General features: G+C 44.7%; 1 protein-coding gene across 2 annotated transcripts in view; it reads right to left on the reverse strand.

Moving 5' to 3' along the window:
* The window catches only part of BLK (BLK proto-oncogene, Src family tyrosine kinase), a 210,407-nt gene that overhangs the window by 87,191 nt on the left and 95,888 nt on the right, over positions 1–27,328 (reverse strand). For both annotated transcript variants that reach the window (XM_029596142.1, XM_029596141.1), the window contains exons 7-8: positions 13,541–13,690; positions 1,570–1,722 (exon numbers count right to left, since the gene is read on the reverse strand). In XM_029596142.1, the coding sequence (XP_029452002.1) occupies positions 1,570–1,722; positions 13,541–13,690 (303 nt within the window). The remainder of the gene's footprint in view (positions 1–1,569; positions 1,723–13,540; positions 13,691–27,328) is intronic.

Genomic DNA, 27,328 nt, shown 5'->3' on the forward strand with positions numbered 1-27,328 from the left:
ATAGTGATCAATGGACACAGACCATTGAATATTTATGTATAAAACGTTTTTACTATAGACCATTGAATATTTAAAAGGCAAATGAAGGCATTCAGCCAGGAGTGCCTAGTATGAAGGTCTTAACTTTAAACACTTTTATATTATATTTTGAATATCATTTTGTTGGAAGGCTTTTTTGAAGCATTGCTTTTACTAGTCCACAATATACAGTATGATGGGGGTCCATCAAAATACCCTGCAAATTTCCAAAGTCAATAATCAAAGGAACAGAAAAATGAATAATGACTGAAAATCCACCAGCACACAAATGGAAAGAAGATACAGATCTAGGAAAACAAGAGAAAAAATGCTTTAAAGAATCAGATCAGCAAACAAGAAAGGATAATTGCCAAAAGCCCAAATACAGTGAGAAGTATAGAGAGCTACTCTAGAAATCCCACATGGATCAAGATTTGACAGATCAGTGGTTAAGAAGAGATGAACTGAAACCTATAGAAGAGAGATTGATAATTGCAGCACAGGATATAGTGGACTACGAACAAGATGGTTCACAGTCAGCATAGAAAATTACTGGTTAAATGGATAAATGTAGATTCTGCAAAACGAACTGGAAATGGTTACACATCTGGTTGCTGGATGCAATGTGCTGATGTCAGAAGGTCTGTAGACAGAAATGCACAACAAGGTGGCATGGCTTATTCATTGGAAATTGTGAAAACAGTATAACACCAACATACCAAACAAATACTGGGAACACAACCCTAACAGAATAGAAGAGAACAAAGTTGTGTTTGCCTGGGATATTCTTATTCTCACTGACAGGAAGATTGATGATATTGTGGTGAAAGAGAAAAGGACAAGAATAGCATTACTGATAGATGTCAGTACCCAGAGAATATTCTATGGATCATATAGAGAAAGCTTATATCCTTAAGTATCAAGAGATGCAATCAGAGACCAAGAAAATGTTGCGTAAAGATACAGAAATAGTCCCAATTATACTGTGTGCCACTGGCCTGATAAAGAAGAATTTCTAAGCTCACCTTGATATGTTGCCGATAAAAATCACACCCTATGAACTCCAGAAGGAAGCTCTCTTTGGCATAATATAAGTATTAAGAAATACATTAGCAGCAAATTTGAGAGATTGAGATCATTCCCAACATACCCTGAGTTACGATTGAGGTTTATTCCTGTTGAGAGTTATGCTCTCTGGGAGAAAGTTACTGTTAACAGTTAGCCTAAGCATCAATGTGGTGAATATGCAGGCTGAACATTTATCCTGCTGTAGGAAATCTTGCTGATGGCACAAAAAAGGGTTCAGCAGCTCTTGAAGCACCGTTCAGATTCACCACAGTACAAAAATAGAATCACGCAAAACGTAAAATAATTATTTACACTTACGGCCTGATTCGTTAAGGTCTTTCCCCATAGATAACAGAACTGTAGAAAAGCCATAGTGAATCAGGCCTTTAACTTGAACCTCTGAACTTGAGAACTAACAGGTTTAGGATGGAAGCACTGGAAGATAATTTAAAAATTAAACAGAAATGTTTTACCATAGCTTACCCATCCATACTTCCCCAAACTGTCCCGCACCAAGTTTCTTTGTTAATTTCAAAGATTGTCGTGGAATTTCCCATTCATCCTGTGCCCAGGGTCCATGTGGAGCCGGTAACTTGCAGGGGTTTGTGAGTATCTGACACAAGCCATCCGAAATCCCTGAGAAAGAAAAGGAGACAAAAGCAATAGTTAGCAACCTTCTTTCTTTTATCTTCAAATGCCTCGTGATATTCCAGTGTACTCTCCTTTGGCTCCATCACTCTTGGTGCTGAAGTAAATAAACTTCCAAAGCAATAGATGTATGCAAATATTCTTTAGCTAATAGGATAAAATGATAAGACTCTTGCTCTAATTTCTCGCTTTCAGTTTTGTTTTATATTACTCAAGTTTTTCCGCTTTTTCAGGGTCCTATTCATTGTTTCAGGGTCCTATTCATGAACTGTTTCAGGGTCCTATTCATCTGTTTCAGGGTCCTATTCATGAACTGTTTCAGGGTCCTATTCATCTGTTTGTTTGGCCATTAGATTGAGGATGATAGGCTGATGTATAGTCTAGAGAGATGTCGAAGAGTTTGCACAAAGCCTTTCAGAATTTTGCGTGAATTGTGATCCTCGGTCCGATACTATGTGCTTCGGTAGGCCGAGAAGGCGAAAGATATGGGTTATGAAGAGCTTCACAAGCTCCAGGCGTAAGGTAAGCCAGGCAGCACCATGAAATGGGCCATCTTGCTGAAATGGTCGACTGTGACCCAGATGGTATTCATACCTCCTGAGGGGGGAAGATCAACTACAAAGTCAGTAACGATATGCATCCAGGGCTGCTCCGGAGCTGGAAGCAGTTGCAGCAATCCCCACGGTTGGCCAGACGTAGGTTTGTGCTTGGCACAGTTGGCACAAGATGCCACGTAGGAGAATGTATCTTTCTTGATAGTTGGCCACCAATAATACTTCTGGAGCTTCAGCAGGGTACGGCGTTGACCAGGATGGCCAGCCAACTTGGAATTGTGAGCCCAATAGAGCACTTTCTTTCTAAGATGATTAGGCACGATGGTTTTACCAGGGGTACAGAATGGGTAGCACCCAAGATGACTTTCTAGGGGTCGATTATGTACTGAGGTTCTTCGGGAACATCCTCCAAGAGAAAGGAGCGTGACAGAGCATCAGCTCTGGTATTCTTGTCTCCGGGGCGATATTTGAGCACAAAGTCAAAACAGTTAAAAAATAAGGACCATCTGGCTTGTCTATGATTAAGACATTGCACATGGCGGAGTTACTCTAGATTCTTATGATTTGTAAACACGGTAATTTGATATTGAGTGCCTTCGAGCTAAGGCCGCCATTCCTCGAATGCCAATTTAATAGCCAGGAGCTCTTTATCTCCAATCCCATAGTTCTTTTCTGCAGGAGAGAAACGTCGTGAGAAGAAAGCAGGGACGTAATGCTTTGGAGTCTCCAGTTTGGCTCAATACAGTCCCCTCACCGACGTCAGAGGTGTCAACCTCTACGATGAATGGTTTGTTGGGGTCTGGATGACGCAGGCAGGGTTCGGTAGAAAAGACAATCTTTAAGTTCTTGAATGTGGAAATGGCCTCTGCAGATCATTTAGAAGCTTTGGCCCCCTTCCGGGTCATGGCAGTTAAGGGCACAGTTAAAGAAGAGTAATTCTTTATAAAGCTTCTATAATAATTTGTGAACCCCAAAAATCATCTCAGGGCCTTCAGGCTGGTAGGTTGGGACTAATTTTTAATACTCTTGAGTTTTTGGGGATCCATCTGGAAGCCATCTTTAGACACAATGTAGCCAAGAAAAGGCACAGAGTCCTTATGGAATTCGCACTTGGATAGCTTGGTGTAGAGCCGATGTTCTTGTAGTTTTCGTAGTACTTGTTTGACGTCCTCTAGATGGGTAGACAAGTCCTGAAAAAATATCAGGATATCATCTAGGTATACCATGACACTCTTGTACAACAGGTCCTGTAAGATGTTGTTCATCATGTTCTGGAAAATGGCGGGTGCGTTGCACAGGCCGAAGGGCATTACTAAGTACTCGAAATGACCATCTCGAGTGTTGAAGGCTGTTTTCCATTCATCGCCACTGCGAATGCGAACTAAGTTGTAGGCCCCCTTCAGGTCAAGTTTTGAAAATATTTTGGCACCTTGAAGCCGGTTGAACAGCTCTGAGATTAAAGGCAGGGGATATTGGTCTTTGATCATGATCTCATTCAGACCTTGATAGTAGATACAAGGACGCAAGATACCGTCCTTCTTCCCCACGAAGAAGAAACCTGTGTCGGCTGGAGAATTTGATGGTCTAATGAATCCCTTCTATAAATTCTCCTCGTTGTACTCAGACATAGCCTTGTTCTCTATGGCAGAGAGAGGATAGACTCGTCCTTTAGGAGGTTCAGTGTTAGGTTTTAGCCTTATGGCACAGTCGTACGATCTGTGTAGAGGAAGGATGTCAGCAGCTTCTTTGGAGAACACATCACTGAATGATGCGTATTGAGGTGGCAGACCTGGCATCACTGGAGCCGTAGGCATGCAGAGGACAAGAGACTCCTTCTTAAGGCACTTGCCATGACAAACTGGGCCCCAGAGGGAGAGTTCCAAGGTGGCCCAGTCGAATTGTGGCTGGTGCAACTGCAACCAGGGTAACCCCAGAACGATAGGGTGCATAGCCTTCTCCAGCACAAAGAAGGAAATTGATTCTCTATGGAGGGCTCCGGTGCGAAGGGTTACCGATTCGGTACGCCAGGTTACATCACCCGGCAAAGGCTCTCCATGGATGGAGGATAAGAGCAGTGGAACTTCCAAAGTGATGAGGGGAATCCTCAAGTGTTCCACTAGGCGTTGAAGTATAAAGTTGCCTCCTGCCCCTGAATCCACCAGGGCAAGAGTTTGAACTTCGGACGGTCCGCAGATCAGGGAGACTGGGAGAGAGAATGGAGGAGAGGTCGTGGTAAGGACTAAGAACAGTCCTCCCGCAGGACTTAGGCCCGTCCATTTCCTGGATGAATTGGGCATGTTGGGACATCGTAACCAGTCTGTCCACAGTACATACACAGGCCATGCCTCTTCCGAAGTCTTCTCTCTTTTGAAGTCAGGTGACTGCGACCAAGTTGCATCAGTTCTTCTCCACTGGCGATAGGTATTGCTGGGACTGTCTGGAGTGCAGGTTTAGCACGTACCTCCTTCTGAACCGGTCTAGTGGTAGGCTTGTGCTCTTTCACCTTATCACAGAGCCGGTGGTCAATTCTAGTAGCCAAAGCCACTAGTTCATCCAGCGAGTCAGGTGTCTCATGAGCGGCCAGCTCGTCTTTCAAGTGAGTATCCAGACCTCTGAAAAAGAGGGTTTTCAGGCATTTGGAATCCCAGCATAATTCCGCAGCAAGAGTCTTAAACTCTATTGCAAAATCAGCTAGTAGTCGGTTGCCTTGCTTCAGGTCCGCCAGGGTAGAACCAGAGAAACAACCTGGAGCAGCCAGAGGTACAGTTGTCTTTAAAGTTACTTCAGGTAACTGACCTTCATTACTGGAAGTAGAGGCTTGATTCTTCTGTGCGTGTAGCTGATGGTACGCAGAAGTGAGTTTCTCCAATGCGTCCTGTTCAGCAATGCGCAGGGCCAGGCCCAGTACAGCCTGCAGGGCATTGAGCTGTGCCGGATCCATCAATCTGTTATGTTTTGTAGGGTTTGGATGGACCCTTGGACACTGTGGCAGCTGACCACGCCCACGGGGGGAAGTCCCGTGAGGGGCCACAGGTCAGGCTCAGCTCTGGACACACAAACACAGATTATATCTTTTATTAGACAGTTTATGAAGCCACCAGAGGTGGCGGTAGTGAGTAGAAGATGGAGCCCGGCTGGGCTAATATTCCTCAGGGCGCTGGAACAGCGGCTTCTCCGGTAGCAGTGCTGTAGGAAGAAGAACTGAGAAAATGTATTTATTATTTATAATGTACACTTGTATATAATTAATCTCCTCTATCTCACTTTATTTTCTTACAATCCCAGTTCATTTACCCTTGTTATTTGTAACTGCATTTCTTCATCACGTTTATTTATGTTTTTTGGTTCTATTTTTGCACCCCTGTTTTTCTGTAAACCGACATGATGAGAACGAGTTCTTGAATGCCGGTATAAAAAAACCTTAAATAAATAAATAAATAAATAAATAAAAATGAGTACACTGAGATATTCACAGAGTCCCCAGTATAGAGAAGCCCCAACATAGGGAGAGCTGGCCCTCGAGGAGCGAGTATCAGATCCCTGGGCACAGAGACTCGTTGGCAAGAACTCATGCAGCAGTTCTCCATGGAAGATGGCACTGGTGCTGGAATGGAGGCAGGCCCTCGAGGAGCGAGTACCTGGTTTCAGGGAAACAGCTCTGAGGAGTAGATGGTAGTAGTGCTCACAGATGGTGTCTGTAGTGAATTCTTCCAAGTATATGAGGGCATGGACACAGGCAGCGAGTCAGGGAACATGGGCCCTCGAGGAGCGAGTACCAGTTCCTGATAGCGACCTGAAAGAAGCAGTGAGGCCCCTGAGGAGCAGATACCTCGTTAACAGCAAAGAGTCCAAATAGAAGTTGGAGGCAGAGTAGCTGGGTACGGAGAGCGAATCTCATCCATAGGAAATCCTTTGCTAACTCAAAGGCTAGCAATAAACAACAGGCGTAAATATCCGGGCAGCGTGACGTCATCACAGGGGCGCCCCCGAGGTTCGCGCCATAGAGGAAATATGAATGAGGGCCGCGCGGCACGCGCCCTAAGGTACCTGAGGAGTATGGCGGGAAGCAGTGCCCAAGCCGGTCCGGGGACCCCAGAGAGGACGGCGGGCAGACGCCGCGGCAGCCAGACGTCCACAGGGAGCAGAAGGAGTCACAGAAAAAGAAAGGTAGGCGGAGTGAAGCCATCGGGCTGCGACGGTTGCAACAATCGTGTAACTTCAGCAAGGGTTATTTTTCCCTATATGCAACACCTTCATTTTGAACAAATTTTCAATAGTTTCCCATATTTATTTAATATTTTTACCTAAAATAATAACACAAAACTTGTATTTTTCCACCACATACACTTATTTTTTATTTTGGGGGAATATTTGTGCTTCCAGAAAATTATGGCAACAGTGGAGGTAAATGTATGCGGTTATGTCGTGCTTGTGCTTATGCTTATCTGTACTGCGTGGAAATGATCTTTGGGAGGGAGTTTGGGAGAACTGTGCTTACACGCAAAATTTTGGATTTCCAAACGTATATGCATAAATTTTCACTGAAAATTTGTATGGACATTTTAGCAGGTGTAATTTATGCAAGAGGTTTGGTGGAATAATTTTCAAAGCAGACTTACATGTGTAAGTCCGCTTTGAAAATTGGTGTAACGTATACATGTATTTTCCGGCTAATTTATGCACAATGTTATAAAATGGCACCCTGAATGCTTGTCAAGTTTATGCTATTGATGTTTATGCCTTCCCATTTCTCCAAAGCTTTCTGAGATTAAAAATTCAGGAGCAGATTTTAAAAGGCTTACGTTTGTAAATCCAAGTGGATTTACGCACTTAGGTGGGTTACGCGTGCTGGGCCTATTTTTAAAAGGCCAGGCGACGCACGTAAAGCCCCGGGATGCGTGTAAGACCCAGGGCTTGCAAAAAGAGGCGGAGCGGGGAAGTCCGGGGAAGGGGCAAGGCATGGCCAGAGGCCTCCGAACGGCCGCTGTGCCAGTGGATTGCGCATCTCTGGCAGGCATAACTTCTGAGATAAAGGTACGGGTTGTTTTTTTTTGGCTTGGGGGTGGGACAGGTAGGGGACGGGAGGGGAAGGTGGGGGGGGGGGGGGAGGGAAGGAAAGTTCCCTCCGAGGCCACTCCAATTTCGGAGCGGCCTCGGAGGGAACGGAGAAAGCCAGCTGGTCTCCCCGAGGGCTCGGCATGCCAGGTGCACTAGTGTGCATCCCCTTGCATGTGCCGACCCCTGATTTTATAACATGTGCACAGCTGCGCGCTCATACCTTTTAAAATCTGCCCCTCACTGTATAACAAGTAGAAGTAAGGAAACCAGGCATCCTTATCTTACACCTCTTTTTCTTTCTATGTTCTTTGTTCTTTCTGCTTGATTCCAGTATAAATTAATGATTAACTTGATTTCATGTTCAGGTATACCAGTTCTATATATTGCACCTGATTTTCAAAGAATGACATGAGGGTTATGCACTTAAAATTGGCATATATGTGTGTAAGTAACGTGTGCATGTATATACTGTATGCTATGTTGCATACTTGTGATGTCACGCATAAATGCTAACAAGAAAAAGGGGTGGTTTAGGGATATTCTGGGGTTGGGTCCAGAAGTACATGCGTAATTTGGAATTTTTAAGCAGAATAAGGACAACCTTTAAACAGCCATGCAGGCGCACATATACGCACATATGCCAGCTTGTGCCAAAGGATGCAGCCAATTTTAAAACATAAACACGTATATGCTCACTTGGTATAAAATAGGCTGTATGCACGTACATGTGCACACAATTTTATATGGACATGTGCATGTGCGCATAAATTCCACCCCTGCCACGTAAGTAGGGGGATTTTAGTAGACATGCACGCTGACACAATTACCAGTTCTCCAGTTCTTTCCCAGTTTGCCCAGGTAAAGGATAGGACTTCCTTACTTGCATAGTTAATTAGCCTCCCTTTTACCCTGTTAGCCCTGACCCTTAAAACCCTGCTGACAAGCCTAGTTTTTTTAATTTTAGGATTTACACATTATCCATAACAGAAGTAAGGTTATGCGGTTGGAGACCCCAGTGCGCGCTTGTGCTCATAAGTATTTATGCGCTAGTTTCATTCATAAATCCTGGAATGTGCATGTCCTGCCCAGACCATACCCTCTCCCAGCCCTTTTTCATGAAAATTATTTTTTGCTCGTACCAACAGATACATGTGTATGTGGGCAATTTTTAAAATAATCGTGGCATGCCGGCCCAACCTCCGTGCATATCTCCCAGCTTTGGTGCGCATAGGGCTTTTAAAATTCACCTTAATGAGGATAATTTTTAAACAGCCGTGCAGGCGCACCTGTATGCACGTATGCCGGCCTACTCCAAAGGACGCGGCCATTTTATAACATTTGCGCATATTTGCATGAATGGTATAAAATAACCTGTATGCGCGAACATGTGTGTACAATTTTATATGTATGCACACATGTGTGCACAATTGCTGCCACTACTGTGTAAGTGGGGGAATTTTAGTAGGCGTGCGCCAATGCTATTACCAGTTTTCCCAGTTTATTCCCAGTTCGCCCAAGGTAAAGTATAGGACTTCCTAATCCCACTAGTTCATTAGCCTCCCTCTTACCCTATTAGCACCAACTCTTAAAACCCTGCTAACTAGCCTAGTTTTTTTTGTTTAGGACTTATACACCATCCATAGCAGAAGTAAGGTTCCAAGGTAGGGGACCCCGGCATGCTTAGGGGCAGATTTTCAAAGCTCTATGCGCACCAGGCCTATTTTATAAAGGCCCAGTGACGCGCATAAAGCTTCGGGACATGTCTAACTTCCGGCAGGCTGCCAGTGTGCGCAACTTGCGCAGGAGCAAGAGGTAAGTTAAAGAAATGCGGTGGTTAGAATAAGGCTAGGGGGTGGGAAGGATAGAGTAGAAGGAAGGGAAGTTCCCTCCCAGGCCGCTCCTAAATTGGAGCGGCCTGGGAGGGAACGGTTGAAGGCCACGGGCAGTCGGCACGCACAAGATGCACTAGTGTGCACCTCTTGCACGTGCCGAACCCCAATTTTATAACATGCGTGCACCTGTGCCATATGCTAAATTCATGGAGTGCCCCCTAGTCCTTCTATTATCCAAAAGAATAAATAACCGATTCACATCTACCCGTTCTAGGCCTCTCATTATTTTAAACACCTCTATCATATCCCCCCTCAGCTGTCTCTTCTCTAAGCTGTATAGTTCTAACCTCTTTAGTCTTTCCTCATAGGGGAGCTGTTCCATACCCTTTATCATTTTGGCCGCCCTTCTCTGTACCTTCTCCATCGCAATTATATCTTTTTTGAGATGCGGCGACCAGAATTGTACACAGTATTCAAGGTGCGGTCTCACCATGAAGCGATACAGAAGCATTATGACATTTTCTGTTTTATTCACCATTCCCTTTCTAATAATTCCCAACATTCTGTTTGCTTTTTTGACTGCTGGAGCACACTGAACTGACAATTTCACTGTGTTATCCATTATGACGCCAAATACCCCTAGATACCTTGTTACCCCAAAAAGCCAACTCTTATCAGTTCTTTCCAGTTTTGACACGTTACTCCCCATGCTTAAGCTGTATCCAAGTTTTTCTCTCCCCCTGTTCTATGTAAGACAACTTTGTCACTGTTTTTTATGGTTGCAATGTAAACCGGAGTGATAATTAACTCTGTTATTTGAACTTCGGTATAGAAAAGTTATAAATAAATAAATAAATAAATAAATAGATCTCTTTCTTGGGTGATAGCTCCTAATATGGGACCTAACATTGTGTAACTATTCCATGGGTTATTTTTCCCTATATGCATCACCTTGCACTTATGTACATTAAATTTCATCTGCCATTTGGATGCCCAATTTTCCAGTCTCACAAGGTCTTCCTGCAGTTTATCACAATCTGCTTATGATTTAACTACTCTGAACAATTTTGTATCATCTGCAAATTTCATTACCTCACTTGTCGTATTTCTTTCCAGATCATTTATAAATATATTGAAAAGTTCGGGTCCCAATACAGATCCCTGAGACACTCCACTGCCCACTCACTTCCACTGAGAAAATTGTCCATTTAATCCTACTCTCTGTTTTCTGTCTTTTAGCCAGTTTGTAATCCATGAAAGGACAACACCACCTATCCCATGACTTTTTACTTTTCCTAGAAGCCTCTCATGAGGAACTTTGTCAAATGCCTTCTGAAAATCAAAAAACACTACATCTACCGGTTCACCTTTATCTACATGCTTATTAACTCCTTCAAAAAAGTGAAGCAGATTTGTGAGGCAAGACTTGCCTTGGGTAAAGCCATGCTGACTTCCATTAAACTATGTCTTTCTATATGTTCTGTGATTTTGATATTTAGAACACTTTCCACTATTTTTCCTCGCACTGATGTCAGGGTAACTGGTCTATAGTTTCCCGGATTGCCCCTGGAGACCTTTTTAAATATTGGGGTTACATTAGCCACCCTCCAGTCTTCAGGTACAATGGATGATTTTAATGATAGGATATACATTTTTACTAATAGGTCTGAAATTTCATTTTTGAGTTCCTTCAGAATCCTGGGGTGTATTCCATCTGGTCCAGGTGATTTACTACTCTTCAGTTTGTCAATCAGGCCTACTACATCTTCTAGGTTCACCGAGACTTGGTTCAGTCCATCTGAACCCATGAAAACCTTCTCCGGTACGGGTATCTCTCCAACATCCTCTTCAGTAAACACCGAAGCAAAGAAAATTGTTTAATCTTTCCATGATGGCCTTATCTTCTCTAAGTGCCCCTTTAACCCTTCGATCATCTAACGGTCCAACTGACTCCCTCACAGGCTTTCTGCTTCTGATATATTTAAAAACGTATTTACTGTGAGTATTTGCCTCTATGGCCAACTTCTTTTCAAATTCTCTCTTAGCCTGTCTTAACAGTGTTTTACATTTAACTTGGCAATGCTTATGCATTATCCTATTTTCTTCTGTTGGATCCTTCTTCCAATTTATAAATGAAGATCTTTTGGCTAAAATAGCTTCTTTCACCTCACCTTTTAACCATGCCAGTAATCATTTTGCCTACCTTCAACTTTTCTTAATGTGGGGAATACATCTGGACTGTACTTCTAGGATGGTATTTATTAACAATGTCCACACCTCTTGCATACTTTTTTTTATCTTTGTAGCTGCTCCTTTTAGTTTTTTCTAATTTTCTAATTTTCTCAGTTTCCCTTTTGAAAGTTTAGCATGAGAGCCGCATACATATATTTCTTTCCACAGCTAAAATGTATGTGCATATGTTTATAAAATAGGTAGAGAAAATACATGATCTCTTCACATTGGAAAATTTCATGCATACTGAGAGATATGTGCATGTATTCAAAGAAGAGCTACTGGTATTTTATAAAACTATGCAGTTCCCTTTACACAGATTATAAAATGCTAGGGTAAATCCCTGCATGTCCACTTACATGCATAAATGCTCTACCATGAAGAGTTTTGAAATATATCCTCATTCTATGCAAATCTATCTCATGCATATTCATTAGGGATATCCTGAAACGACAACCTGCTGGGAATGAAGACCACTGCTTTAGACACAATGACTGACATGCATATGTAAATGATCTTCATTATTTCTATCAGTTTGCCATATCAAAAGTCTTTGCATAGTCAATAAGGCAAAGGTAAGGATCCTTTTTCTTTTGAATCATTCTCTTAGCTATCATTTGTAATAAGTAAGTAAATACCATAACTTATTCTTCCTCTTCTAAATATTAGTTGTGGACATCCCTTTCATTGGATTTGTAAAATAAGATATGACAATTAAGTAACCTAATCCTGCAGACTCATGAACCAACTGCCCCACAAATTGAGCACATAGGGGCGGATTTTAAATGCCCTGCTCGCGCCGGCGCGCCTATTTTGCATAGGCCGCCGGCGCGCGCAGATCCTGGGGCTTTGTAAAAGGGGCGTGTTGGGGGCATGTCGGGGGCGTGCCCGGAGTGACGCGGCATTTTGGGGGTGGCGACGTGGGCGTGGTTTCGGCCTGGGGGTGTTCCGGGGCGTGGCCGCGGCCTCCGGACCAGCCCCCGGGACCGGAACATGGAGCGGGGCTACCGGCCGGCGCGCGCAAAGTTAGGGGGGGTTTAGATAGGGCCGGGGGGGTGGGTTAGGTAGGGGAAGGGAAGGGAAGGTGCGGGGGAGGGCGAAGGAAAGTTCCCTCTGAGGCCGCTCCGATTTCGGAGCGGCCTCCAATTTCGGAGCGGCCTCGGATGGAACAGGCAGTGCGCACTGGGCTCGGCGTGCGCAGGTTGCACAAATGTGCACGCCCTTGCGCGCGCCGACCCCGGATTTTATAAGATACGCGCGGCTACGCGCGTATCTTATAAAATCCAGCGTACTTTTGTTCGCACCTGGTGCGCGAACAAAAGTACGCAATCGCACAAATTTTAAAAATCTACCCCACTGTGTTGTTGCATATTTCACTGCATGGTAATCTGAATGGTATATGAAAGCAAATGGAAGCTTGCTTCCCCTAAAACTATAAAAGAGAAAAGTCTATCTTCAGTGAGAAAATATTTTTTAAAGTTGTAAAATCCCAAATGTAGACCTTAAAGTTTGGAATTAATTAAGCATAATGAAGTTTGAAACATTTTATATCTTTTACTTTTTCACAAATGTAAACAGTGAGCGGTGATTAGAAACAGAGAAACATAAGGGCAGAAAAAGACTGTATGGCCTATCCATTTTGCCCATCTGTCCATTTTAGCATCACTTCCTTAGAGATCCCATGCTTCCTTGAATTCAGATACTGTTTTTGTTTCCACCACTTCCACTGGGAGGCTGTTCCACACATTTACCACCCTATCTGTAAAGAAATATTTCCCAATTACTCCTGAGTCTACTCCCTTTCACATCATCTCATGATCCCTTGTTCTAGAGCCTTCTTTCCATTGAAAAAGGTTCACCTCCTGTGCCTGGAAAATATTGATATTTGAATGTCTCTATCATATCTCCCCTATCTCTTTTCCTTTAGGGTATGCATGTTTAGATCTTTAAATCTATCCCCATAGGAGAAGACCACTGAAAATTTTAGTAGCCACCCTCCAGACTGACTCCATCCTGTTTATATCATTTTGAAAGTGCGATCTCCAGAATTATTCACAGTATTCCAAATGAGGTCTCACTTGGAATAATCCCTTTGTATAGATTGCACGTCTAATGTTGTGAATAACTTACCAGAGTAATGCTGTATCAGCTCCTGTATTGAGGCAAAGGTGAGGCTAGGTGAAATGTAATATCCTCCTATATCTAAACTTCTTATTTTATAGTGCTTGACAATGTCGCCATGGGATGAGTCGCAATCTCGTACCGACAGTGAAAATGCACCTGTGAACAAAACACAAGAAGAAATCACAACCTAGGACCAAATTTTCGAAAGCTCATTTTACATCCAGTGTCAGTGGCCAAAATCATTTTGAAAATAAGAGCTGTAATGCACAGTTTTACTGAACATATTGTTCATGAAGAAAACTTGAATTTTTGTAGTTTATGATACTTTTTAATTGCACTAATACCAGAATTCTCTAAAGATGCTATCATACCTGAGCTTTCAAGACCACACAGGTCTCTTCAGAAGAGAATGTAAGACCTGTTGTACTGCTTTCACACAAACTATTTTAGCATTTTACACCTGAAATAGTTAATTCAGTATTCATTTCTGGAGTAGTTAATCTGGTTTCACTTCCTGCTCCTTTCACACTGTGAACTGATTCCAGCATTGAATGCAGAATAGTTTCTGATGACACCTAACTCGGGAATTGACTACAAAATTACATCCACACATAAGCAATACAGTACTAGTTAATCCCAGGTCAGCTTTAACCAGGAACTGTGCAAGTATATTAGGTGCCCTAAGAAAATCTTGCAATCTTGTAACCCTTCCTCTGACCACACCCTCCCACAAACAACAAAAAATAATGTATTTATGATAACAGATATTATATGAAAAAGGACATTCAATGTAGAGTCTTCTGAGGTAAAAATATCATTTAAAATAACATGTATTTTATATTTATCTGCACTATTGTGTTGCTAACCACACTTGGAATCCAGTCAATATTAAGCCAGAAAGCCATGAACCATAAGTAAATAGAAATGCAATTATAATATAGTAAACTTCCTATGCCAAAACAGCACTAACTGCTAGCACTCAATCCATAACAAGCCTACCTAGGAAAAGGAAATACAGCAAATATTATGCTAAGCCCTAAAACACCAATACGTCTCCTATTAGGAAAGCAGAATACAGCCAGGCTGCTATAGATCTCTGCTTGCAGAATACTTTACCTCAGCCACAGATGCAGACCCTCACCAAATACAGAATAAGGAGACCATAAGTAGAAACATGCAGACAAAAATTGAACTGGAAACCGCAACAAGCCAGACTCTGTATGGAGTGCAACAATAGAAAAACAGAAACATTGCCATTTCTGATAAAACATCAAACAATAAAATCAATATAAAACATAAAACATATTAATAAAAATAATCAATTTTTTAAAATAACTGATGACTAGTACATCTAAGAATTAAAAAGTCATATACATTTTTTAAATCTTCCAAACACCAATAAAATATTTCAAAACAGCAGCTATAATCAAATAACATACAATAATTAAAACTAATAAGGAAAAAAAAATCACATGCTCTCCATAGTTGGGAACTTTTTGATTTCCAGGTGCCCTGAGATTATCATGGGTTAGCAGGGGGAAGTGAAGATTGGGAGTGTTAGCTGTGCGCAGACTTCCTCCTCTCTCTCTCATTTACACATGCATACATACTCCCACACTTACACCCAGAGGAACCAACATTTGAAAAAGATTGGGGGTGCTGAACTAAACACAAATGACAGTGCCCAAGCAAAAACATTAAAAACAAAATAGAATGGGTTGTGAGAGTGACTGATCAGCCTGTATGTAAATGTCCAGAAAGGAGTAGGTAACGTGGACATGAGGAAGAGTCATGTGGACAAAACAAAAGCTTGAGAAGTACTCAGTCCCACCTGTCATTATTTTCCCCAGTCCCAGCTCATCACCAGTCTTTTCCCTCCTGCTCCATCCCCCCGCTCAACAGCCAATCCATACCACAGTCTCTTCCCCAACCCTCACTTGTCACCACCAATCTCTTGCAACCCCCTTTTTGCTCTTTCTCCTAATCTCCTCTTCTTCCCATCTTTTCCTCTTTTACCACTCTCCTCCTTACTCTCTCTGTACTCATAATTCTCCCCCTCCTGCCTGGACATACTTTGAATTTTATATTTGGAGGGAGGGAATTTAATACCCCTCTTCCAGATCCACCCTCTACATCCCCCTTAGTTTGCTCTGCTCTCTATTTCCCACTCTCCTATTCTTCTCTGTTTTCCTTCCAGTTCCTATTCCCATCCTTCCACTCCCCAGCAGGTTCCTCCTTACCCCTCTTTAGCAACCTCCCTCCTCTGCAAGCTTGACTCACCTATCACTAGGGGCATTGCTAAGTACTTAAAAGATCCAGGGCAAGGGCCTATAAGTTCTTCCCTCCTCCCCCACCCCAGGGTTGCCAACATTTCCATAGACCAGGACTGGACTCAAGGATTGGGAAGAGGAGAGACACCTGACTTGACCCTCATTTGCTTAACGTTCCATAAATCTGCCACCACTGCCCCTGAACCAGCCTTCTCTTCTCTCATCTCTCTGTCATCTCTCATCTCTCTGCCATCTTTCTATTCTAGCATCCTAGGACAGTGGCAATGGACAACATACCAACGAATCAACATAACGAAAGGGCTATCGATGAGTGAGTCACTCATGAATCTATCTGAAACACCATAAGAATGACAGAGCATAATTTGCATAGGTGCATGCATTACATTAATTATGTATACATGTGTATTATTTATTTATTTATTTATTTAAAAGTTTTTTATATACCGCACATGGGGTCACTTACGTGTCCGTCTAGGCGGTTTACAATTTACATACACAATAAAAACAATTTGAACATAAGACACAATAAAACAAAAATAGTTCTTTCTTTACAAGTATCAAGCAGATATGGGTAATTCAGAGTAAACATTTAAATGGTGGTACTGAGATTGAATGCTTCATTAAATAGAAAGGTTTTAACCATCTTTTTGAATTCATTTCGATTAGATGTCATTCGGATACTGTCTGGTATAGAGTTCCACAAGGAAGGACCAAAAACTGAGAAAGCTCTGTTTCTTGTTAGGGCTAAGCTAGTAGATCTGACTGACGGAATTTCCAGTAAACATTTGTCTGTGGAACGGAGCTGTCTTGTTGGTTTATATATGTGTAGCATAGAGCAGAGCCATATAGAATTGGGGTTATAAAGTAGGTTGTGGATAGTGGTTAAGATTTTGTATTTTATGCGGTGAGTAATAGGAAGCCAGTGTAAATGTTGGAGTACTGGGGAGATATGTTCTCTTTTAGGAAGGTTGAAAATCAGTCTAGCAGTAGCATTCTGGATAAGCTGAAGTGGGCGTAAAGATGATAGTGGGAGTCCAATGTATAGTGCATTACAATAATCCAGATTTGATAATATTAAAGCTTGTGCTATGGTTCGGAAGTCTGATGACAGCAGAAGTGGCTTTAGTTTTTTTAACATGTGTATCTTGAAAAATGATTTTTTGACTGTTTCTGATATGGTTTTGATAGAGATAACTTAGAATCTACTGTTATGCCAAGGTTTCTAGCATGGTTAGTTATTGATATAGATTGTCCATCAAAAGTGAATGTTTTTGGAGAGCGTTGAGTGGAATCGGGAATAGTAGATAAGTAAATTAGTTCTGTTTTCGCTGCGTTCAGTTTGAGTCGATTGTGAGCTAACCAGGTTTTTATTGTTTCTAGATAAATTTGAAGTAGTGAAAGTGTTTTGGGCCATGTTTCAGTGAAAGGTAGGATAAATTGGATATCGTCTGCGTATAGTTTGAAATTTAAGTTTAAACCATCTAGAAGTCGACAAAGAGGTAAAAGATAGATATTAAAAAGTAGTGCAGATAAGGATGAGCCTTATGGGTATATTGACATTTTTTCCCAATGTTATGGAAATATTATGAGTATATCAATCATCCACACCCTTCTCTGATTCCTTCTCTAGGTGCACTCACAGCTGGGTGAGAGACCCAGATACAGCACAGCACAGCACACAGCCACTTACATTCAGCTTTTGGTTACAGTACTGTAGAGATTTAAAAATTGTGCTGTCTTTAATTCAATGTGGATAACAAATTCACAATGAATTCTCTGAAAAAGTGAATTACAATTACAATATAGTTACCTTCCATACCATACAGCACTAACTGCCAGTGTTCAAACAGTAAAAACCCTACATGTGAAAAGGCAACACAGCAAATATTACACTAGACCTTATAACACCAGTACATCTCCTAATAGGAAATTAGAACAAGCCAAGAAACTGCATGCTAGCAAAATACCTCATCTTGGGCACATGCAGAACATAGACAAACCCTCACCAAACACATACTAAAGAGAACATAAAATATAAAGAGAAGCATGCAGGCAAACCCAACTTGAAACCACAAGCCAGACTCTGTAAAGCAGTGCAAGAATGGGAAAAATTCAAATCATTCCACAGAAAACATCAAAAATAAAAACCAAGAAATATAAAACAACATCATAATAATAAAACCATACTCAGAGAAAGAATAAACATTTCAGAACAGTGGGTCATACTTCACAACTGCATAGTCCCATGCTGCAGCTTAGGGTAGTGGCATATTCTTCTTCCCGCTCACATGAGCCTGGAAGAGGAAGTGGAGTCGTGTGGACCTGCCCGGGCAGGAGAAAGGAGATGCCAATGCTGCCACCTTCAGAACCATGGAGCTCCAGGCGATTACCCAGTCTACCTAGTACTCCCACCAGCCTTGGCTTTAACTACCTTCTTCTATTATATTACTATGATGTCAATGTTGTCTAACAGCTCTCTCTATGTGCAATCCAGAGAAAGATGGAAAACACTGTGCATATACAGTTATATAGCGAAATAAATCATTCCTGACCCCAAAACATAGTGGGGTAGATTTTCAGAGGGTTACGCACGTACGTTACGAGCGTAACCCCTGAAAACCTACCCCAAACCCCCCCTGCGTGCGCCAAGCCTATCTCACATAGGCTTCCAGCACGCGCAAAGCCCCGGGACGCACATAAGTCCCGGGGCTTTCCTGGGGGGGGGGGGCGTGTCGCGACCGGCGCGTCATCAGGGGCGTGTTAGGAGGAGTGACGCAGCCGGCACGTCATCCGGGGGCGGGGCCGTGGGCGTGGTTCCAGCCCGGGGGCGTTCTGGGGGTGTGGCCACGGCCTCCGGACCAGCCCCCGGACCGGAACATGGCACGCCGGCAGCTGGGGCGTGCAAGTTACGCCTGCCTCGAGCAGGCGTAACTTTCACGGCAAAGGTAGGCAGGGGGTGTAGATAGTGCCGGGGGGGTGGGTTAGGTAGGGGAAGGGAGGGGAAGGTTGGGGGAGGCTGGAGGGAACGGAGGCAGGCTGCACGGCTCGGCGCGCGCAGGCTGCCAATTTTGGGCAGCCTTGCACTCACCGACGCGCGTATCTATTGAAAAACCATGTACTCTTGTTCGCGCCTGGTGCGCAAACAAAAGTACGTGTGTGCGCAACTTTATAAAATCTACCCCAGTGGGTACTCAAAAAAGTACATCAGTGGTTTCTAAATCTGTTTTGGGGGATTCCCTGCAAGTTGTGTTTTCAGATTATCAGCAATGAATATGCATGAGCTAGATTTGCATGTTCTGCCATCACTGCATGCAAAGTTATCACATGCATAGTCATTGCTGATATCTTGAAAACTTGACTGGCTGGGGGTATTCCTTAACAGGTTTGGGAAATCCCATACTCCAACAATGGCCTGGTAAAGACGTTATTCAGTATCAGCCCTCATTTAATATCTGCCAATAGTCACCCAATTTTGGTTGCTCCTACCTGACTGTAGACTCATTCCCAGTTTCATATAAACTGATACATCTAGGCCTTTTTCCTGGTTTATATTAGGAAGTACCACCCAGTTCAAAGTCTATTTAGATTTAGGTGCACTTACATTTTTTAGCTAAATAACATGGGCTATTCAGATATACTCCCTATATGAGTGCAATGCACTAAATTATATAGGCTAATCAATCAGTTCTCAATCAGTTTCTCATTTAAAACAATATAGGAGGAGGTCACGTGATATGGTGAGCCTGAGAGGAAGGAAATCCCTGGGCTCCGAGTGCCTGTGCTCCATTGGCGCGGATCATACTCACAACTGAGGCTCAAAACTCACCAAAGGTTAGAGAAAGTAAGTGCTTATGTCTATCATTCGTTTTATGAATAAAACGCCTCCCCCCGATGGCAGCCAGCAAAAAAGAAAAAGATAAAACGCGTGGCCCGAATCCAAAATGGCCACTGCCAGCGAAAACGTCGGCGATCCCCCGGCAGCAGGGCTCACGCTCCCGCTGCCTGGGGAGCAAGTTATTAAATCGGCCCTAGATGAAAAACTAGCGGGGGTGAAGGCACAGATCGGGGAGGTCCAGGCAGCCATCGCAGAACTGTCTCCCCGATTTGATCACACGGAGAGCCAGATCTCTACCCTAGAAGACGATGCTATAAGGGCAGAATCCAAAGCTGAAACACATTGGAAATTGATCAACCAACATTTAGATAAAGTAGATGACCTTGAAAATAGGGAGCGTAGAGCAAACCTTTGCCTCCTGGGCTTCCTTGAGGCTGTGGAAGAAAGAAACTTAGGAGCACTGCTAGAACAGTGGCTCCCTGAAGTACTGGAACTGCCAGATCTTAAGGGAACTTTCAAAATAGAAAGGGCACACAGACTGGGAGCCAAAAAGGCTGAGCCAAACAGACCACGGTTAGTCATAGTGAATGTTCCCAAACTCAATCAGTTGTGGACCCTTGGTCCGGAGGGTACTCACCGAGGAGATGTCCAGATGAATTCCCTTCCGGAAGGTGGAGCAGTAGCTTGATACAGGCGCCAGGCAAGACAAGGTCCAGTTCCGGGCAAGGTCAGGGCAGGCGGCAGGCAAGGCAAAGTCCAGTTCCAGGCTAGGTCGAGGCAGGCGGCAGGCAAGGCAAAGTCCAGTTCCAGGCAAGGTCAAGGCAGGCGGCAGGCAATGCAAAGTCCAGTTCCAGGCAAGGTCGAAGCAGGCGGCAGGCAAGGTCAGGGCAGGCAAGGCAAAGTCCAGTTCCAGGCAAGGTCAGAGCAGGTGGCAGGCAAGGCAAATCCAATCCAGACAGGGTCAAGGTAGGCGAAGACAAGACAGAACTCCAACAGCACCAGAAGAACCTTGTTGCAAAGGCATAGAGCCTTCCTGGGGAGAGGTTTAAATCTCCCCGGGTGTCTGACATCACCTCCGGGGCCGACCCGACTTTCCCGCCTCGGCCCCTTTAAGAGGGCGGGTCCTGCCGCACTCTCCCCGATGCTGTTTTTCGGATGTGGGGAGAGACGTGCCGTGGCCCGCGCGATCCGCTGCCGCCGTCGAGGGACCTGTCCGGCCTGGTAGGAGATCCCGGCCAGGAACCCCTCGGCCCAGGATCGCAACAGTACCCCCCCTCTTACGCCCTCTTCTAGAAGGACCAGGCTTACCGGGGTGTGAAAGATGAAAGTTCTGGAGTAAGGTCTTATCCAAGATGTTTACGGATGGTTCCCACGAGTTCTCCGGACCAAAGCCTTCCCAAGCAATCAGATATTCCCATCGTCTGTGGTTACGATGGACATCAAGAATCTCCCGTACCTGATAAATCGGATCATCCTCAGATGCAACCGTGGGTGGTCGAGAGGGAGCAGCATGGAACAAAGAGCAGATCACAGGTTTAAGCAAGGAGATGTGGAAGGAATTATGAATACGGAGACTGGTCGGGAGCCGCAAGCGATAAGTGACTGGACCCAAGCATTTGCTGACAAAGAAAGGTCCAATATACTTAGAAGCCAGTCTCATAGATGGAACCCGGAGAAGTATGTGACGGGTACTCAGCCAAACACGGTCTCCCGTGTTAAATAATGGAGCAGGACGACGATGCTTATCCGACATCCGCTTGGAGGTGGCAGCCGCACGGAACAGCTGAGCATTAGTAGACTTCCAAAGTTCATGAAGTTGTGATGCAGAAAGGTGGGCTGCTGGAGAGGCAACTGAAACAGGCAAAGGAAGAGGAGGTCGGGGCTGCTTCCCGTAAACAATCTGGAAGGGAGAATTCCCAGTGGCCGAGTGCTTGTGTGAATTGTGTGAAAATTCAGCCCAGGGTAACAGTGAGGACCGATTGTCCTGATGATCATTCACAAACAGGCGGAGGAACGTCTTCAATCCATGGTTGATGCGTTCCGCCTGTCCATTCCCTTGTGGGTGAAAAGCAGTGGTAAAGTCCAACTGTACCCCAAATTTTTTACACAACGCACCCCAGTATTTGGCAGTAAATTATGGACCTCTGTCTGATGTAATGTGGAGTGGAAGACCATGAAGGCGGAACACATGAAGAGCAAACAGTTCTGCTAACTCAAGAGTGGACGGTAGATTGGGCAGTGGAATAAAGTGAGCCATTTTTGAAAATCGGTCAACCACCACCCAAATAACCTGATTGCCAGAAGAAGAAGGAAGGTCCACAATAATGTCCGTGGCGATATGGGTCCAAGGTTCCTGAGGGGGTGGTAGGGGTTGGAGGAGGCCCCATGGTCGACCAGGTAATGGTTTCTGTTGGGCACATTTTGGACACAAATCGACCACCAATAGTAGCGGGATAGTATTTTCAAAGTACCAGCTCTTCCAGGATGGCCCGCCGTGAGAGAATCATGCGCCCAAGAGAGTACCTTGGGATGACGGCGAAGAGGGACCACTACCTTCCCTGGTGGCGCCATCCTAGTGACGGCCAGGACCACTCTGGCTGGGTCAATAATATAGCTGGGGGAGTCAGGTGTGTCGTCTGTCTCATGCAGCCGGGACAGGGCGACAGCACGGACGTTCTTTGTTGCAGGTCGGTACCTTAATACAAAATCAAAACGACTAAAGAATAGCGACCATCGAGCCTGGCGTAGGTTCAATCGCTGTGCTTTACTAAGGTACTCCAAGTTCTTGTGATCTGTATAAACTGTAATCTTATGTTGCGCTCCCTCCAGCCATTGCCTCCATTCCTCGAAGGCCATCTTAATGACAAGCAATTCCTTGTCTCCAATCTCATAGTTCTTTTCTGCCTGAGAAAATTTGCGAGAAAAGTAGGAACAGGGGAGTACTTTCCCTTGATTGGAGTGTTGGCAGAGTACTGCTCCAACCACCACGTCAGAAGCATCCACTTCCACAATAAACGGTCGCGTGGGATCAGGATGATGGAGACATTTTGTAAAAATGCAATTTTTAGATCCTCAAAAGTCCTTACTGCCTCATCAGGCCAATTCCTGGAGTCTGCTCCCTTTTTAGTCAGAGCCGTGAGAGGTGCCACAAGGTGAGAAAATAGAGGAATGAACGTCCTGCAGAAATTAGCGAACCCTAAAAAACGTTGTAGGGCACGGAGTCCCACTGGTTGTGGCCATTCTCGGATGCTAGCCAATTTATCAGGGTCCATTTGAAAACCAGTGGTGGATATGATATAGCCCAGAAAAGATAATGATTGTCTTTCAAATAGACATTTCTCCAGTTTTACAAATAACCGATTTTCTCGTAGTCGTTGAAGAACTTCTCGAACCTTTATGCGATGGGTGGCCAGAGTTTTAGAGTAGATTAATATATCATCTAGATAGATAATTACTCCCTGATACAACGTATCTCGAAATATTTCATTCATTAAATTTTGGAATACCGCCGGTGCATTACAAAAGCCAAATGGCATTACCAGATATTCATAATGTCCGTCTCGCGTATTAAACGCTGTCTTCCATTCGTCTCCAGGTCTAATCCACACCAGATTGTATGCCCTCTCTGTAAGTCCAGCTTAGTAAATATTCTAGCTCCATGAAGGCGATCTAGTAATTCCGAAATCAGCGGGAGAGGATATCGGTCCTTGAGAGTTATCGCATTAAGTCCACGGTAGTCAATACATGGTCTTAATGACCCATCTTTCTTGGGAACAAAGAAGAACCCTGCTCCTGCCGGAGATGACGAAGGTTGAATAAATCCTCGTTCCAGATTTTCTTTAATGTACTGGGACATAGCTAAAGATTCAGGCCCAGATAATGGATACACCCGGCCCCTAGGTGGACAAGTATTCAGAAGCAAGTTTATGGCACAGTCAAAAGTGCGATGAGCTGGGAGTATCTCTGCCTCTTTCTTAGAAAATACATCCAAAAAATCTGCATATTGGGATGGTGGTAGCAATTTAGAAGTGGCTAGTTGGATTCTGGGCTGAGGTCTTTTCTTTAAACAGGTAGTAAAACATCCTGGTCCCCAAGCAGTAATCTGAAGAGTCTTCCAGTCAATAATGGGTGCGTGTTTTTGTAGCCAGGGGAGGCCCAACACTACCGGGTGGACTGCCTTTTCCAAAATGAAGAAGGATATCTCCTCCTTATGGAGGATCCCAGTCTGGAGAGTTATTGGAGCGGTGCAGGTGGTGACTTGCCCTGGAAGATTCTCCCCCTGGATTGAGGAGATGTATAATGGGGACTCACGATGAAGTATCGGTAGTTGTAGCTGGTGGACCAGCTCAGCCAGAATAGTCTCCTCCTGAGCCTGAGTCGATTAGGGCCAATGTAGTGAGAGATCCTTGAGGATAATATATTGTAACTGGAACGGTACATTGAGGGGTGAGACTGCTCCCTAGGGTCAACCCCTCCAAGACACCTAGGTTTGGTAGTTTCCTGGACGATCGGGGCACTGAGCCAGAAGATGCCCCTTATTACCCCAGAATAGGCAAAGTCCCATTCTCCTTCGGCGTTGTTTTTCCTCTGTGGTCAGGTGGCTCCTACCCAACTGCATGGGCTCCTCCTTGCCTTCAGTGGATACCTCCGGAGGGTTAGAAGAAATCATTGGATGGGAGAAGGTGGGAGCCAAGGTAACTGTGCGACGGTAGGCTCTCACTTCCTTGGCTCGTTGCTGTAGGCGACGATCAATACGACCTGTGAGGTCAATCACCGCCTCAAGATCCTCTGGAATCTCTCGCGCCGCCAACTCATCTTTGATACGAGGGGAGAGTCCTTCCAAGAAAATTCCTCGTAGACAATCGTTCTGCCAACCCAACTCAGAAGCCAAGGTGTGGAATTCCACCGCGAACTCCGCCAATGTCTGAGTGCCTTGGCGTAGGTTGAGGAGTTCCGAAGAAGCAGTAGATTGACGTCCTGGTTCATCGAATACTTGACGGAAGGTCCGAACGAATCTTGGCAAGTCGTTCAAAATGGAGTCTCCTCGTTCCCTGATCGGGGATGCCCAGGCTAAGGCCTTCCCATCTAGCAAGGAGATGATAAAGGACATCTTGGTTCGATCTGAGGAAAACTGCTGTTCCTGTAAGGAAAATCGAATGAAGCATTGATTTAAAAATCCACGACATTGCTTGGCGTCTCCAGTGTAGCGAGGCGGGGCAGGCAGGTGGGTTACCATACTTGTAAGGTTCGCAGTTGCAGTCGTTGGAACCGCCGCCTCTGCTCCACGGACTGAGTCGAGCCGGTTTGCTAAGCATTCTACCTTGGCGGTCAGGGCCTCAAGGCATTGTTGTTGTTGTTGTTGTTGTTGCTGCCTCTGTTGCATGAGCTGTTGAGCCAGGCCAGGGATAGCCTGGAGACCATGCAAGTCCACAGGGTCCATCTGTTCCCAAACTCAATCAGTTGTGGACCCTTGGTCCGGAGGGTACTCACCGAGGAGATGTCCAGATGAATTCCCTTCCGGAACGTGGAGCAGTAGCTCGATTCAGGCGGCAGGCAAGGCAAAGTCCAGTTCCAGGCTAGGTCGAGGCAGGAGGCAGGCAAGGAAAAGTCCAGTTCCAGGCAAGGTCAAGGCAGGTGGCAGGCAAGGCAAAGTCCGGTTCCAGGCAAGGACGAGGCAGGCGGCAGGCAAGGCAAAGTCCAATTCCAGGCAAGGTCGAGGCAGGCGGCAGGCAAGGCAAAGTGCAGTTCCAGGCAAGGTCGAGACAGGCAGCAGGAAAGGTAAAGTCCAGTTCCAGGCAAGGTCAGGGCAGGCGGCAGGCAAGGCAAAGTCCAGTTCCAGGCAAGGTCAGGGCAGGCAGCAGGCAAGGCAAATCCAAGCCAGGCAGGGTCAAGGTAGGCGAAGACAAGACAGAACTCCAACAGCACCAGAAGAACCTTGTTGCAAAGGCATAGAGCCTTCCCGGGGAGAGGTTTAAATCTCCCCGGGGGTCTGACGTCATCTCCGGGGCCGCCCCGACTTTCCCGCCTCGGCCCCTTTAAGGGGGTAGGTCCTGCCACGCTCTCCCCGACGCTGCTTTTTCAGATGTGGGGAGAGACGCGCTGCGACCCGCGCAATCCGCGGCTGCCGTCGAGGGACCTGTCCGGCCTGGTAGGAGATCCCGGCCGGGAACCCCTCAGCCCGGGATCGCAACAGTGAAACTATTAAGTTTTGCCCACAAAAATGAAATATGGAAAGCATACCGGCGCAAGCATGAAATCTGCTATGAAAAAAATAAAATCCGCATTTTCCAAGACTACTCAGTAAGTGTCTGAGCTGCACAGAGGATTTTCCCCGGTATGCTCCCAGCTCTACCAGAAGCACATTAAATTTACCCTTCAGTATCCAGCCAAACTGCGGGTCTGGTACAATGATAAACAGCACATCTTTCAGACACCAGAAAAAGCTACTGAATTTATGAAAAAGGTTTTGGTGGGGTCGGGAGGGTGGGGGAAGCTAAGGGATTAGTTTTAAAGGGTTGGGCTGGGTTTAGGGGTTATTTTTGTATGCCGTTTTTCCCGCCATCCCCCAAAACGATAAGAGAACCCCCACGAACAATATCGTGGGGTTTTCCTATCATTTTGGGGGAGCCCCCGATTTCTGACGATTTTGAAAATATCGTACGATATTTTCAATTGTCCGAAGCCCGATTCACATCCCTTCTATCTAGTTCTTCCGTTTGAGTTGGAAGCCTATAAAGCACTCGAGTAAAAATGGATTGCACCACAATCTTTTTTCAGGATGGCCCATAATGCTTCTTCTCTGCCCCACATTCCTTGCAGTTCAGTTGCTTGGATATTGTTTTTGACATAAAGAGCTATTCTTCTCCCCTTTTCTGTCTTTTCTGTCCTTCTTTAACAAGTTATAGCCTGGTATGGCCGTATCCCAATCATGAGACTCCGTGAACCATGTCTACATGACAGCAACAATGTCCAAGTCCGCCTCCATCATTAGGGTCTGCAGGTCTGGGATTTTATTGCCCAAACTACAAGAATTTGTAGTCATAGCTTTCCTTTTTTCCTGGGTTTCTGATACTTCTGTGGGAGATGGATGAGAGTGATACTGGATGGTTCAAGGATAATTGAAACCTGGACAATTTCTCCTTTAGATGAATCAGCTCCATTTTAATTGCAGACAGCTGAAGGCAAAAGGGACAACTGATTCTCCAATTGATAGGCCTTGGGACATAAGCACTCAGCGGCGGACTCACGATGGCAGACCAGCCCGGGTATTCGCTGCCCAGGCTGGCCCAGGACACGTCACGTGGTCTGCCGAGCGCGGCTCTGTCACGGCCACGCACGGCAGACCACATGACTGGAGCAATCGGCCCACCAGGGGATGCCCGATCCCCCAATAGGCTAATCCGTCCCTGTAAGCACTACAATTGCTGCATTTAATAAAAGACATTTTGTTAAATTATCACTAATTCCTTAAAATCATATAGATAAAGTATGGTAAAATTTAGGCTCTAGCAAAGATTTTTAATAGGTATTTGAAATAAAACTAAAAGTATTAGTGTTAGGCAGTAAAGATTAATAGGTAGAATATGAAAACCAATTTTTACAAGCAATCTGACAGTTTAAGTTACTATTATCTGAGCTGTAAGGAACTACTATGTAATGGGAGATGAA

The sequence above is a fragment of the Rhinatrema bivittatum genome, chromosome 3 (assembly GCF_901001135.1).
Source record: "Rhinatrema bivittatum chromosome 3, aRhiBiv1.1, whole genome shotgun sequence".
NCBI lineage: Eukaryota > Metazoa > Chordata > Amphibia > Gymnophiona > Rhinatrematidae > Rhinatrema > Rhinatrema bivittatum.